Source organism: Anomaloglossus baeobatrachus, chromosome 12 (genome assembly GCF_048569485.1).
Source record: "Anomaloglossus baeobatrachus isolate aAnoBae1 chromosome 12, aAnoBae1.hap1, whole genome shotgun sequence".
Classification (NCBI taxonomy): Eukaryota; Metazoa; Chordata; class Amphibia; order Anura; family Aromobatidae; genus Anomaloglossus; species Anomaloglossus baeobatrachus.
The window spans coordinates 55769194-55785636 of NC_134364.1; the positions used below are offsets into that span (position 1 = coordinate 55769194).

General features: G+C 52.4%; 1 protein-coding gene across 2 annotated transcripts in view; it reads left to right on the forward strand.

Moving 5' to 3' along the window:
• Positions 1 to 16443, forward strand: part of SYNE2 (spectrin repeat containing nuclear envelope protein 2) — a 518190-nt gene that overhangs the window by 391250 nt on the left and 110497 nt on the right. For both annotated transcript variants that reach the window (XM_075330437.1, XM_075330436.1), the window contains exons 73-75: positions 806 to 907; positions 2421 to 2540; positions 4087 to 4287. In XM_075330437.1, the coding sequence (XP_075186552.1) occupies positions 806 to 907; positions 2421 to 2540; positions 4087 to 4287 (423 nt within the window). The remainder of the gene's footprint in view (positions 1 to 805; positions 908 to 2420; positions 2541 to 4086; positions 4288 to 16443) is intronic.

Below are 16443 nucleotides of genomic sequence, written 5' to 3' on the forward strand. Positions count from 1 at the left end.
GTGTCGGACCCCTGCCAATCAGACATTGATGACCTATTCTAAGGATAGGCCATCAATGTAAAAGTACTGGACAACCTCTTTAAGTCCTTCCCTTCCAGTAGTATGAACGCCACCTACCGTGAATGCCCAAGGCTCATTTGGGGTTTATATAAAACTGCCCTCTTTTGGCCCAGAGGTCCCAATTGGCTACCAGGGTTGTCAAGTCTTTCTTTTCATGAAATACTTGCAATGCTGGAGCCTGTTGTCTTAGATCTTGCCGTTGTGCTGTTCCTCTGGTATTCTTCCCTTTCCCTTTTTATCTTTCTACTCTTTAAAGAAGACCTTAGATTGGAATTTTAATTTTAGACGCAGTACCTCCTCTAATTTCCGCTACTCTAGTGTTGCTGAAACAGTTTTCTTTTTCTTTTGTGCCCCTCCATCCCAAAGTTATGCCCTCTGGAAATAATAGTGCAAATTTCCCCTTCAACCAACTGGGTGTGTACCATCGAGCTCCTCCGAGGACTTTGCTTTTTTTCTTCTGACACTGACCAATCAAAATATGGCCGCACCCACAGAGAAGTTCAGTGGTGTACGCCCAGTTGTCGATTGGAAAATTTTCATCATTATTACTGGAGGCATAACTTTAACCAAGAACACGGCCATGTTTTTCTAATCCCGTACAACCTATTCAAGACTAATTATTTTGTGAAACCTTCCAGAATACCAGATGCTTCATCTTGTGTCAATATGGCAGAACATACAGACCCATACAAAAACCTACAGAAAATATTGATGTTTTTTTTTTATTTTTAATATTTGATTCTAGAATGACATTCGCCAGTTGTACGATATCCTAGTGAAGAAGAAAAATGACCTCGTACAGCGACTGGGCACCAGACGGATTAACGAGGCGGCCGGGCTGATTCAGGTACTTCTTTTCAAATACAACATAGTAAGGAATATCTTCATATAAAGAGGAAAAATAAACACAATACTACCCAGTTACAAGATAATGGCTAGAGCAGGCTTCCTCCTTCTAGTACAGCACAACAGACGTTTCGCTGATGACGCTTCATCCAGTGCCTCAAACCTAGGAAGGAATCACCGAGATGAAGAAGTGAGTGATAGAAAAATGGAAACTCCCCGCCCACCCGCCACAGAACTGATCTGTGAATAGCTGGCTGCATGTGGCCGGAGACCCGAACTGCCCAATTAGTGACCCCTATTGGGGTTTAGGTCAAGTTCGAGTCCCAAACCGAACTTTATCTAAAGTCCGTCTGCAGCCGCCAAACCGAACGTCCATCCCTAAAACCAATATTGACGAACTCAACTGACAGTCTAATGTGTATCGGGCTCCCAACTCTTCCCTGAGGCATAAGGATACGGCTTGCCCAATTTTGAATGCCCATCTTTTTGTTCTTCCTGAGATAAACCATTGCCAGAGGAGTCTGGTTAAGGCTCTCTTGTAGAGAACAGAGGAGCATACAGGAAAGGGATGTCATGCAATTTTCTGCTCTGCACTCATGGGATGTCATGGCGGCATGGGACTCTGTTCACACTACAGAGTCTGACAGGCAACCTGATGTCTCTTAGTTGCTCAGCCAGAGTCGGGTGTCGGCTGTTTCATGTTCACTTATCATCAGTACTACAGGAGTTAATTCCTGCTGGCTTGTGAGCTGTTGTTAGGAGCTCAGGTTGCTTATGACCACTCACAGCCGTCTTCACCCTTTTATAAGGTGCTGGATGCAGTTTCCCATCGCCGATAGCTTCAGCTTTGCTCCAGTGATTCTGGTCTTTTGCGTGGTTCCAGTTACTGATGGTCTGTTGTGTGATCCCGTGTGGTTTTCTAAATATCTCTGTCCGTTTATTTTCACCCTGGGTTTTATTTCTTCTTCTGCACGTATTGCTTCTCCCCTGGATCTGAGTGCAGTGTGTATGAGTTTTAGTTCTCCCCTGTGTGCCTTATTCGTGGGGTTTGTTAGTTTGGTCTCTGAACTCCCCAGGGATGGGGGAGAGGGGATATTAGACCAGGGTACGGACAGGAGATTGGATCATGCTGGCAGTCCAGACCTTTCTACCATTGAGCATACCTCTGGGATACGGGACAGCGCAGGGTCCCCATTCTGAGGGCCAGTCTAGGTGCCCCTGCCCAGTTACCCATCACTCCCGTGACAAGGAAAAACTCCTGTGTATGGATCAGTTAGGAGAGATAGCTGCTGCCTGAATGATGGGGTGAACCATCGTCTATCTAAAAAATATAGGGGCCCCTATTCATACTTCTCCCATATTGTACTCAGGGGTCACATATCAGTTAAATGAGGCCATGAAGATTCCCATTGCAGCCCAGGATCTTTCCTGGTAGATGTGCCTATAGAACCATAATAAGTGACAATATAAGGACACAGAATGATGTATTTGAAGACACTTTTGCTTTCTCACAGGACGCAGCTGCGTATGAGAATGAACTCCTGAGCTTTGAAAATCAAGTTTCATCCTTGAACGAGAGAGGAGAGAAACTCTCCATCCCCACAAGCTCCAACCAGGATATCCACAAGCTGGAGGTGAGAATACTGGACCATGCGCTTTTACGATTTTTTGACTTTGATCCTTTCCTAGGTACAAAGGTGCCAGCAATCCTAATATAGGGTTATGCCAAGTCACTTAATTAATATTGGAATGGAAAGCATTACTATTATTATAATATTATTATTCACTGCTGTATGGCCTGCATAACTCCTTCACCTAGCTAGTTATTCTGCTGCTTCTGTCCAACATCAAAGAACACTCTGCTCCTCGTTCTTTTGACCTTTTCTGCTCTCCAATTCTCCTCTTTGTTTGTTAGATATAGCAGCAGGCAGGCTGAAGAGATTAAATAGTGCACAAAGGAGTATGGAGAGGGGGGAAAGCATCCTGGACTATGGGACAATAGGTAACAGTAATGGGTGCCAGGGTTGCAGTAACAATGGGAACCTGCAGCCTAGAAGGACCCATATGAGAAGACCAATCCTAATAAAGACCCATGATAATTGTGTTAGATATAGTAGCAGAGAGGCTGAGGAGATTAAATAATACACGAAGACGTATGGAGAGGGGGGAAGCATCCTGGTCTATGGGACTATATGTATCATTAATGGTGCCCCGGTTGCAGTGGCTCTCAGAGCCTAGATGGGCTCATATGAGATGATCAGCCCTATTAAAGACCCATCACAATTGTGTTAGATATAGCAGCAGGGATGCTGAGGAGATTAAGTAGTGCATAAAGGAGTATGGAGAGGGGGGAAAGCGTCCTGGACTATGGGACTATAGGTAACAGTAATGGGTGCCAGGGTTGCAGTAACAATGGGAGCCTGCAGCCTAGAAGGACCCATATGAAAAGACCAATCCTAATAAAGACCCATGATAATTGTGTTAGATATAGTAGCAGAGAGGCTGATGAGATTAAATAATACACAAAGGAGTATGGAGAGGGGGGAAACATCCTGGTGTATGGGACTATAGGTATTATTAATGGTGCCCAGGTTGCAGTGGCTCTCTGAGCCCACAGTAGATGGGCTCATATGAGATGATCAGTCCTATTAAAGACCCATCATAATTGTGTTCGATATAGCAGCAGGGAGGCTGAGGAGATTAAATAGTGCACAAAGGAGTATGGAGAGGGGGGAAAGCGTCCTGGACTATGGGACTATAGGTAACAGTAATGGATGCAATAGTTGCAGTAGCACGCAGAGTCTGGAGTCTAAATGGACCCATATGAGAAGACCAGTCATATTAAAAACCCATGACAAGTGGGGGCCATGTTGGAGACTTTGAATTGGGGCCCACAAGTTCCAATTTAGGGCACTGCAAACCACATACTGTGGGCTGAACCGTATGCGAGTGTAGGTAGGGAAGAAGGCACTCAATACGTCTGCAGAAAGAGGGGAATCACGCCGACTGTGTATGTAGAGATAAGGAGCACCCCGCGCAGGCTCTGCAGGGAGCGTAAGGGGCAATCGCAGGCTCCTCAGTATCAGTGCCATAGGTGATGGTAATTGCTATACATGCAGATTATGTTCTGCTTTTGCACAGGTTCTGGCTCTCGGTAATGATGATTATCCATTATTTTAGGATGTCCTGGATGACACCTGGCACATTCTTCGAGCAAACCAGGATAAATGTAGCAGTGTGGTCATTAATAAGTCACAAGTGGACGCATTGCTGTGTGCATTATCGGAGCTGCTGTCTCTGGGAAAAGAAAAGATTGCAAAAAGTCAAGAATACCGCAGCCGAAGTAAAGAGAGCCTAAACGCCCATATAGACCACCACAGGGTACGTATATAGAGGAGCTCTAAAAATGCGTGTGTCTCCTAATACAAGGCTTTGTGTCGCATTGCCACCTAATACTGTGCCGCCCCCGTGTCAGCAGCCGGGCTGCTCGGATCTGGATCCGCGGTGGCTCGAAGGGTGTCTGAACCCGGGGGTCGTGCGGCCACTCAAATGAAGGGGGGTATTTACAGGGGATTGTGTTTAGAGTTCGTGACGCCACCCGTGGTTTGTTGTAATGTGGAGTACCACCGCTGCTGTTGGGAGTACCCGGGGGCGATGGAGTGGGGCAGCCAGGTGTTAGAACCCTCCACAGGTAGGGGGAATGCCCTGGGACTCAGTGATGGTAATTGGGGAGTGCCGTGGGGAGTGAAGGGGTCACTTGCGTACTCACTCAGTCCATAAAGCTGACACTGACAACTTGATAAACCAAAGTTCTGGATACCGCTGCCGCTGAGGTGAGTTTAGTTCGGGTCCCGTCCCCAGTGGTGCTGCCTGGTGATCTGTGACCTGCCTCCTGGCACTAAGTTTACTTCTCTGTTGGTCCTGGTAGTATGGAACTAGTCGGGTCCCGCTCCCCACTATGGCAAAATGTGGGAGCTTGCTCTCAGGGTTCACGCTTGGGATTTTCTGGACCGTTTTTGTGGAAAGTCCTATCCCTCTCGTTGCGCTAGTGCCCCGATTTTGGAGTGGGTGGAGAGCAGATCTTGAAGGCTCCGTTCTCGTCGGGTAAATTGTCAGGTTGCCTGAAGCTACTCCCTGACCTAGGGTCCGCGTACCCCATCGTGCCTTGGTCCCAGCCTGGTGATGGTGCAAGGTCGCCGGCTGTCCTCCTCAACAGTTCTGTACCCCTTGTCACGATCCCCTGCGACCGGGGATCCAGTTCCTACTAGGTCTAGACCACCGTCTGCCACCTAGATAACTTCCAAGGAGCCCGGCTCCTGACCTCCTCACTTCACTCTCTCCTTCTCCAACTGAACCACTCTTGACCTCCCCTAACCAACCCCCCCAAGTGGGCGACTCTATTCCACTCAGACCATCCACTGGTGGGTGTGGTGCAGAGTGTACCTAGGATTTTGATTAGCTGATGTAGGCAACACCATGTAGTTGGGGACCCATAACCAAGAAGGAGGTGGATATTGCACGGGAGGGCAGATTGTGCAATACCCTGTGACGACCTGATAGTCCAGGGGCGTCACATTAGAGCTGCATCATTTACCTGCGTGCTGCCGATGGTGCTGCCGATGGTGCTGCCGATGGTGCTGCTGATGGTGATGTCGGTAAATGAAGGCAATTATCTGGTAATAGCCGTGTGATATCTCTGCAATGTTAGCGATTTCTCCACTATTACATCTTAGCTGTCCGTCTTTTGTAAATCTGAGCATAAAGGGGTTTTTATATATTTGCGAGGCTTTCCAGCAGCGGTCTTTCGGTCTGCAGCCTTTTCTATATAAGAACACTTGAATTTTTCTCCACCTTGAAGGTCTTGTCCCTGTAATTATCCTAGGGGACACTCGGCTCCGGCATTTTCACTGTGTGTTTCTAAGCTATATACCGTATTGAAAAGCCTGGGTCACATAGACCATCTACGGGTCCTCTTATTTTATAAGATGGGAACAGGGAACATATAAGTATTTAACCTGTTATGTCTTTTTTATATATATTAAACCACTCCCAAAGGTTTACATGATGCAATGTACATCACTTACATAGTTTAAAAAAATTCCATTTATTTATCTTAAAAAAAGACTTTATATGCTTAGTACATACCTTAGGAATCAGTCATAGGGGCGGAACTTTGCTGGGATCAGTCACTGTCACTCAAGATCAAGCATTATTCTTTTTTAACATAGTCACGCCCCCCGCATTGTAGTTGATTACACCACAGGTCCTTCACCAACACTTCTCTGCTAAGCTCCAGCCATTACAGTGACATTATCGTGACATCAGCACAGGTCCTTCACCACCACTTCTCCAATGCTGAGCTCCAGGGTGTGCATGTGAATGATTGGGCATGTTGTCCCAGCATGCCCAACCCTTCCTTCCAATTACATCTCTCAAAGAATGGGCATGTTGACTCCAGTATGCCCAACCCTTTTTTCCAATGACATCTCTCAAGGATTGGGCATGTTGACTCCAGTATGCCCAACCCTTCTTTCCAATGACATCTCTCGAGGATTGGGCATGTTGACTCTAGTACCCCCAGCCCTTCTTTCCAATTACATCTTTCGAGGATTGGACATGTTGACTCCAGTATGCCCAACCTTTCTTTCCCATGTCATCTCTCAGACGAGAGTTAGAGCACCGCCGGACATACTGGATACACTGCCGGTCTCACCGCCAGTATAGGGGTTAATTCATAGTACAAGGTTATTCCCAAGATAGTAAGTTATCCCCACCCATTGGATAAGGGATAACTTGCTGTCCACTGCTGATTGGCCGGGGTCTGACAGCGGAGACTCCTTAAATAGGTAGATTCCGAAACTTTGCTCTGCACAGCCCGTTCCTTACTGGAGCGAAGGTACACATGCTTTGCCCCCCCACTCCATTAATTGAATATGGGACTGCTAGAAATAGCGTATCTCTGTAGTCCTCTTTCACCGACATTCCCATAGACGTTGAATGGCACAGAGGTTGAACTTGCACATCTCCACTACATTCAAGACGGTGCTCTGAACAGAGCCCAATACTGAGGTCCGGAGCCCCCTCCTTAGGGTCCCTGGGCATTGCAGCATTTGGATTCCCAGCAATTAACAAGTTATCCCTTATCCAATGGGTAGGGAATAACTTACTATTTTGAGTTATCCCTTATCCAATGGGCAGGGAACTACTTACTATTCTGAGTTATCCCTTATCCAATGGGCAGGGAATAACTTACTATTTTGAGTTATTCCCAAAATAGTAAGTAGTTCCCTGCCCATTGGATAAGGGATCAAAATAGTATGTTATTCCCTGCCCATTGGGTAAGGGATAACTCAAAATAGTAAGTTATTCCCTGCCCATTGGGTAAGGGATAACTCAAAATAGTAAGTTATTCCCTGCCCATTGGGTAAGGGATAACTCAAAATAGTAAGTTATTCCCTGCCCATTGGGTAAGGGATAACTCAAAATAGTAAGTTATTCCCTGCCCATTGGGTAAGGGATAACTCAAAATAGTAAGTTATTCCCTGCCCATTGGGTAAGGGATAACTCAAAATAGTAAGTTATTCCCTGCCCATTGGGTAAGGGATAACTCAAAATAGTAAGTTATTCCCTGCCCATTGGGTAAGGGATAACTCAAAATAGTAAATTATTCCCTGCCCATTTGATAAGGGATAACTCTTTTAAATTAGGGTTTTTTTTGTTTGTTTTTTTTACTAAAAATGGAGACACAAACTAAAGTTAAATGAATTTTGGTTTTCTGAATCATGGCCCTTGAGCAGCACAATGACCACAATGGCTCCTTAGCAGACACTTCCGCTAGTGGCCGATGATTAATTAGTTAATAATCTTTGACAGTTTTACCCGTTTACTGTCCTCATTCACCGCTCCTGATCTCTCTCTTAATCTCTCAAAGTTCTCAAGTCCCTGTTCCTTGGATTACGGTACTTTTCACTGAGCGGTGTGGGCGGCTTTATTCATAGCCGCAGCTTAGTTTCTATTTTTACTGTTTCTTTAATTGATTGTATAATAGTGATGACATCTGTAAGGAAGTCCTGAGAACAGCCCCATCACTAGAGGAAATCCAGATCCACGGTGTGTCGCGGGATTGGCCTTCTGTGTCCTTTTTGTCCGTGACTATTACATTTCTTAGATGTTGCATCTGTGCCGGGAATTCCAGGAAAAGCCCTTTAGAAAGATCAGTCATTATACCCGTCTACCCAACATGAGGGCGGCGTATCATGGACAGGTCTGCTCCTCTGCTCACCGAATATTTAGTGCTGTTCGGCTAATGAAAGCGATCATAGATCACACCGGACTGCTGGTTTATGAGCTCATTGTGTTCATGAGCACTGACGGCCTCCACTTTCTCTTCTTTGCTCTTTATGACCAAATCTATTTTTTTAATTTCCATTTTTCATCGCAGATCTAAGAAATCTTGTTTTTGTATCAATTCAGACATGTGTGTTTTTGCAGGACAAGTGCATACTGTATATTTTCTTGATTTATATCACTTGTTTATATAGATCCATTAATTCCACAGCGTTTTACACACATTATCATCTCTGTCCCCATTGGGGCTCACAATCTAAATTCCCTATCAGTATGTCTTTGCAGTGTGGGAGGAAACCAAATAACCCGCATACAAGCTCCTTTCAGTTCTCATCCTTGAATTCAGAACCTAGGACCCCAGCGCTGCATGTTAACAGAGCTTACCACTGAGCCAATGTGGCGCCCCTGACCTGGTCAGGCACCACTGAGTACTGCACCCATGCTGGGGACAGTACAATACAGGTAATCCAGAAGGCTGACCGAGGTGTGACTACACAGGCGCATAGTGATCAGGTCTCACACATGTACCTTTGGGAGGACCCCTGGGGATCCCAGGAGGGGGAAAAGCCTTCACCTCCACTGGAATAGTGGAGGGGGCCAAAAGCCTCCATCTCCTCTCAAGGGGTGTGGTAAGAGAGCCTGGTTGCTAGGTGGCGTAGGCAAGAACAGGAGAGGAGGAGCAGTGAGCCGGTTCAGTGCAGAGTCCAGGGAGCTCCGAGAGGAGCTGACCCCTACCCCTGGGGCTGTTGCAGTCTGACGGCGCCCGCGCAGTGGCTACCAACGGGGGAGAACGGTCACCTAGGAGTGCTACCCGAAACCCATCTCCAGCTAGAGAGAGAGCACAGAGTGGGAAGTAAGGAGACTGCTAGGGAGTACCAGGCCCAAACGGGCGGCAGATCCCGGAGCGGGGATAGATCCACCTTTCCTTGCTAAACCTGCCGGTGTGGGGCCCTCAAAGCCCACACCACAACACCTAAAAGCCGCAGCCACGTAGCCACAGTTAGGGCCCATAGTTCACAGGAGGCAAGCAGCTGGAGTGATCTGGCCCAGGCAACAAGCAAACGGCAAACGAAGGGGAGAGAGGCTTCAGCAACTTCCCTGGGTGACCCCCATAGGGACTAAAAGTCGGGGTTACCCCAAACCACCAAGGGCTAAGGAAGGCGAGTTGGTAGTCACCATCAGAAGTCAGCCTGAAGGATACCTGGTTCCCGCCTGGTTCATCCCAGCTACGCCCGGGTTACTCACCCTGCCACCTGAAGTGAGTAAAACCCCTGAAAGACATCCTGCGTGTGTGGAGTTATTCTGCGCCTTGTGGTACTACGCACCTACACAGGGCCCTGGGGCTTGCCTCACTCTCAGGAGGCTATTCCAACTAACTGCACTCACCATCAGCCCCAGGCGCCCTCAACCTGCAGTGGCGGTCCCCACTGACCGCAATACTGAGAGTGGCGTCACGACAAATAGAAGATTTCCTACCTGTGACAGGATCCAGCCGAGTGGAGTCCCTGAAGGTAATGCACCGACACTACACCTGAGGGGCTTCACATCTGGCGTCACGAACAGGATAAGGACTAGACCTGTTCAGACAGGTGACCATGTGCCTGGGCGGTCCGCTTGGAAAATTGGAAGCGCCGCCATATTGCCACCATGAAAAGCGCGCTGAAAAACAACAGCAGCCCGCGCTGGGAGAAGTTACCGCCCACGAAGAGGTGTGGCTACCCAGAGATCCCCTGCAGAGTTCTGACCTCGCTTGTGAAGAGAGCGGAAGCGTCCAGAGACGGCGGAACGGAAAAGAAGCCAGCAGCTTGTTGTTAGAGAAAATGGCGTCTGAATGCAGAGACCCAGAGCCAGGCTCCGCTGCCTGGTGGTGTCGGGAGCTTGCCGAGTTCTGCGAACAACTGGAGGCCAGGGTCGGAAGGCTGATCAGAGAGGGACGTGCGGAGTTCCTGGGAATGACCGCGGCGGTTCAGGCCTATGAAGAGAGAGCCGCGCGCCGAGTGCCAGACCGGACGGCGACGACTCAGACCCCGATGCTGCCACCGATGGGTGAGTCCAGTGATGCCCCTGCCAGCGCGAGTGCCCCGACCCCTGCTGCCACGTCCGCGGTCCCTGAGGAGGCGTCCGGCGCGGCGACGCTGAAGCAGGCCGCAGCCACGCCAGGTGCAGCCCGCCAAGCTCAGGCCGCCGCAGCGATGCCCTGCTCGGCCCACCAAGACCCGGTCCCTGCAGCGACGCCCAGTCCGGCCCGCAGAGAACCGGCTGCCACCGCGACACTCATCCGCGCCGCAGGTGTGACGCTGACCCAGGCCGCCGCCATGCTAGGCCCGGCCCGCCGAGACCCTACCGCAGCCGCAACGCTCGTCCGCGCCGCAAGTGAGGTGCTGAACCAGGCCGCAGCCCCGTCAGGTGCGGCCCGCCAAGCCCAGATCGCTGCAGCGACGCCCAGCCCAGCCTGCAAAGACCCCATCGCAGCTGCGACGCCGATCCAAGCTGCGCCAGAAGTGCCCATCCAGGCCGCCGCCATGCCAGGCGCGGCCCGCCAAGACCAGGCCGCCGCCATATCGGGCGCGGCCCGCCAAGATAAGATTGCATCACCATTTCCCCCGGCCTGCAAGGCCAGAGCAGCCACCGCTCCCCAGTCCAAGGAGGTCCCTGCTAGGAAGTCCCTGGTAGGTGAGGACCCCGCATACTGGCAGCTGAAGGCTGACCTGGAGGCCAAGTTCCCACAGGAGATGGTGGACCGGTACATGCTACCCCCGCATACCCCCAAGAGGATTCCGGCAACCCCTGCAGCAACCACGCCAAAGAGTCCCCCGCCTGGGCCTGCTGATGAAAGTCCATCCCCAGCACTGCCACCAAAGGAGTGCTCAGAAGAACTAAGGGGGAGGGGAGGCCAGGAAGCTGAGGAGCTGACTCAGGAGCCACCAGCAGTGGATCCATACCCAGAGCCAGAGATGTTGCCATATTCTCGCTGGGATGAAGAGGAAGACTTGTCCAGCAACCTCACCTGGGAGCCTGCCAGCAGTGAAGCAGCCACCCAGCAGAACCCAGCCCGTAGGACACGGCGCCGCAGTAGAACCCAGTCTTTCCCTGCACCGCAATCTCCAGAGCAGAGAGATGAAATAACGGCCAGAGACCTACAGGAGAAACGGTTCCTGAGAAGAGCCAAAGCCCAGGTCAGAGGACCCCTTTGTAGAGGAATTGTGGAAGACTTTAGCCTGAAGTCAGGATACGGATTCATCGTTGCACCTGGTATAAAGGAAGGTATCTTCGTCAATAGAAGAGACGTTAGAGCTCATTTGCCCAGAGGACATCCTGGAAGAAACCTAAGGATGGGAGACACAGTGCAGTTTACCATGAATCAAGGAGAAAGAGGCTGGTATGCGCTAGATGTAACACCATGTCCTAAAGAAAAAGAAACAGATGAAGACAGAGAAAGAAAAGACAAGGAACCTACTGATGAGACTACCACTGATGACGACAGAGAGCGAGAAAGCAGCAGGTGCCGCAGCCCTACAGGCCCAAGCCCTGGTGAGGAGGAATCCATGTAAATAACATAAGAAATACAGCAAGTTACCAGTTTTGAAGTTTTTGCAACGTTTTAAAGTTTAAGTATGTGCCCACATAAACTAATGTGAGAAATGAACCTTAAGGCTATGAACTGGCTATAGCCACAAACTCTCGCAGTGTAAATAGTTGCACCAGAGGGCACCACCACCACCAGAGTCAGCCTGTTTAGGGGCTTGGCTCGTCTGCAACCAGGGAGCACGTCCGTATATAGGGCCTTGGCTTACCTGCAACCAGAGAGCATGCCTGTTTATGGGGCCTGGCTCTCCACCACAAAGAGGGTACCTGGTCAGCACCAACTGTGAAGGCCGCCTCTGGATCCTGCCAGAAGTGGCTGAAGGCGCGGCTTCACCAGGCCAGGTATGCCCTGAAGACCACCAGACCATGAAAGCCGCCTCTACATCCTGCCAGAAGTGGCTGAAGGCGCGGCCAACGTGAGAGGGTTTTGGATGGGTTAACGGACTTGTGGGTGGAGGGTGGTGATGTATGGTACCTGGTGGTTTTAAATGTTTTACATGTTTTAATGTTTTATGCATTTTAAAATGTTGTCTTGCAGCCCGAGGACGTGCTGGTGATAACTAAGGGGGAATGTGGCGCCCCTGACCTGGTCAGGCACCACTGAGTACTGCACCCATGCTGGGGACAGTACAATACAGGTAATCCAGAAGGCTGACCGAGGTGTGACTACACAGGCGCATAGTGATCAGGTCTCACACATGTACCTTTGGGAGGACCCCTGGGGATCCCAGGAGGGGGAAAAGCCTTCACCTCCACTGGAATAGTGGAGGGGGCCAAAAGCCTCCATCTCCTCTCAAGGGGTGTGGTAAGAGAGCCTGGTTGCTAGGTGGCGTAGGCAAGAACAGGAGAGGAGGAGCAGTGAGCCGGTTCAGTGCAGAGTCCAGGGAGCTCCGAGAGGAGCTGACCCCTACCCCTGGGGCTGTTGCAGTCTGACGGCGCCCGCGCAGTGGCTACCAACGGGGGAGAACGGTCACCTAGGAGTGCTACCCGAAACCCATCTCCAGCTAGAGAGAGAGCACAGAGTGGGAAGTAAGGAGACTGCTAGGGAGTACCAGGCCCAAACGGGCGGCAGATCCCGGAGCGGGGATAGATCCACCTTTCCTTGCTAAACCTGCCGGTGTGGGGCCCTCAAAGCCCACACCACAACACCTAAAAGCCGCAGCCACGTAGCCACAGTTAGGGCCCATAGTTCACAGGAGGCAAGCAGCTGGAGTGATCTGGCCCAGGCAACAAGCAAACGGCAAACGAAGGGGAGAGAGGCTTCAGCAACTTCCCTGGGTGACCCCCATAGGGACTAAAAGTCGGGGTTACCCCAAACCACCAAGGGCTAAGGAAGGCGAGTTGGTAGTCACCATCAGAAGTCAGCCTGAAGGATACCTGGTTCCCGCCTGGTTCATCCCAGCTACGCCCGGGTTACTCACCCTGCCACCTGAAGTGAGTAAAACCCCTGAAAGACATCCTGCGTGTGTGGAGTTATTCTGCGCCTTGTGGTACTACGCACCTACACAGGGCCCTGGGGCTTGCCTCACTCTCAGGAGGCTATTCCAACTAACTGCACTCACCATCAGCCCCAGGCGCCCTCAACCTGCAGTGGCGGTCCCCACTGACCGCAATACTGAGAGTGGCGTCACGACAAATAGAAGATTTCCTACCTGTGACAGGATCCAGCCGAGTGGAGTCCCTGAAGGTAATGCACCGACACTACACTTGAGGGGCTTCACACCACCGTACAGTACTAACCCCTGAGCAAATGCATAGTGCTAACCACTGAGCCACGGTACAGTGCTTATGTGACGCCCTGGGCAAGCCAGGGGTCACAGGTCATGACACCACCACACCCTACACCCCGGATAGGTACACCAAAGCTAAACCAGAAACCCTTGTTGCCTTCCTCCAGGGGCTGATGTCCACACCAGGGGGTGGGCCAGGCGGTTGGCTCCGCCCACCGAGGAGTTCACAGTCCTGGAGGCGGGAAAACCAGGTAGTTGAAGGGAGATTAGGGTTGAAGAGAGAGTGAAGTGGTAGAGGAGCAAGTGAGAGGAGTTGAAGTGAAGGAGAAAGTGACAGTTTGGAAAGCCTGAAGTTGGTCCGGGTGTGTGCCCCGGACTGAGACAGCAAGGTTAGCAGACGGCGGTGACCGTCTGCAGGAGAGGCTGATCGGAGGTTGCCGAAAGGACTGTGGACGGGTGGTGGCCCGGCGGTACCGGCCTGGTATACAAGGAGAAGCCAGCACCATTGGCAGGGGCCTTTCGGATCCCGGCAAGGCTAGGAGCCGCCGTGAATTTGCCAAATCCGTCAGTGAAGGGGACCTCCGGGTCTCCCAACAACTAAGTCCCGATTGAAGGCAACAGTCCAACCGTAGGAGAGAGACACCGCCACCGCCAAGGCACCAGTTTCTCAGGGCCAGCGCCTGCGGGCAAAGAGGGGCTCCTCCGGCCCATATCCAAGTCGGGGAGCGGGTTACCGGTGGGAACCCATCGCTACCAACATTACACAAGGTGCAGGGAAAGAGACAGTCACCGTCAACTACCGGGGAAAAGCAACAGCAGCCGTCCGTGGGAACCGTCTTTCCAGCCGTGTGTTTTACCGAGAACTGTGTCAACGTCTCAGGCTGAGTGAGTACCACCGTGCCGTGCGGCACAGCGCTGCCCCGCGACCCTGCACCTCACCAGGCCCCGCACCTGGCCTGCCATCCCTCACCCCTACCCCATCACCGGGCCCCGGGACAACCAACCCCCTACCCATGGAGGGGAGAAATAACAACAAAGCTGCTCTCTGTCACCGCTCCCGGGATCCCCATACAGAGCAGCGGTGGTGTCCACACAATTACCACAACCGTGGGTGACGTCACGGACAATAAATCCCCAAAACCAATCCCCTTTTCACTCACGGGCGAGGAGCGCCGCTCGAGTCCCCGGGATCCGGCCCATCGCTCGAGCCACCGAGCAGCAGCGGCCGCAGCAGCAGCGGCAGCCGGACCCGAGCAGTGGGAGAGCGCGGCGTCCCCTCCTCCGCCCGCGACAACTTGGCGTCACGAACAGGATCTTACCGCTCTGCCGTTGGGTAGAGGTGCGCCTTGTTACCGCCGGAGGTGTCCGGCCAGAAAATTTCAGAAGCCGCCATCTTTGGCGCGAAGAGTTCCCGCTCGAGCGCCTTCTCGAGTAGCGGAGGCGCGAAGGCCAAAACCCCGCCCCGATAGAGGAGGGGCCGGAAAGAGGCTAAGGGGCGACGAAATGGCGACTGGTCGCATGTAGCCGCGGCTATAAAAGCGGGGACGCCAGGACTCTGCAGCCATCTTGTTCCTGGGAGAAGCCGCCAGCAGCATGTGGATGCCATCCCGAAGCACCGTAGCCCCCGCGCCTGGAACCGCGGCGTGGGTGGAAATCCGGACCGCGCAGCTCTACCAGAGGCTGCAGGTCAAAATGAAGCTCCTCATGGAGGAGTGGGAGACCGACATGGCGGATGTCATAGCGACCGTGCGGAGACGCGAGGAGGAAGCTGCGGAAGGGAGGGTGAGTGACCCACGCCCCGATGCCCTTGAAGGGCCGGTCATCGCGGCTGCGGGACCCGGTCTAAACCCTCTCGCCCTGCTACCTCCCTCGCCACCCGTCCCGGAAGCCGTGACCCCGCCACTAGGCCCGCTGCCACCGCAACCGGTAGCGATACCCAGCATGTCCGCCCAGGCGGACCGACCTGTAGCCGGAGCCCGTAGCCGACCGGAGGTGCTGCCGTGGAAAGCCCCGAAACCCGAACCGGAGGAGTCCCCCGAGAAAGTCCCCGAGCTGGAGCCGATAGCCCGCTCCGTGCCGAAGGCCCAGCAGAGGAAAGCCCCTGTGCCCATCCCCCCACACCTCGGCTGAGGTTGTGCCGGGTTGCCGCTGCAAGGCGGCGCCCAAGGCCAAGACACCGCGGGACCTGCCGCCCAGATCACCAGCAGGGGCAGTGTCCAACAGGTCCCGCGGGGCCCGACCCGTGCGCCGGAGCTCGCAGCAGCGCCGTACTGGGACAGGGAGCCGGTACCGTTGGGCCTGGAAATCGAGGAGAGAGAAAGAAGGAAGGCGGAGATGGTGGCCCGTACGATACGGGAGAAGGAGAGCCTGAGACAAGCGACCTTCCGTGTCCGGGGCCCGCTGTATGAGGGGCAGGTGAGGCGATTTGATGTCCGCTGGGGCTATGGATTCATCTATGAACCGGGCTTGGAGGCCGAAGTGTTTATAGCCCGGCGGGATGTTAATGCTCACCTGCCAGAAGAGCACCCAGGCCGCAACTCGATGCCAGGGGACCTTGTACAATACACCCGGCACTGCGGGGAGAGGGGGTGGTTTGCGCTGGATGCCAAGTTAAGGGGCAGCCAGGAGGCCCGTGTGAGCGCCGCGCCCCATCCCTCAGGTGATGTCGAGGACTCAGAGTAAGGGCAGCGGAGCACCGTTGCACCGTCCCCGTTGGGACCACCTGTGTGTTTTAAAGTTCTGAAAGTTATGAGAAAGATGAAAATGATCACCGAAGTCTCATCTGATTGTCTGCAACCGTGATTTGAAACCGGCCGTTGCCGGCATTGTTGTCCCCGTGGGGACCATCCACAGTTGTTATGCATAGAAACTTCTA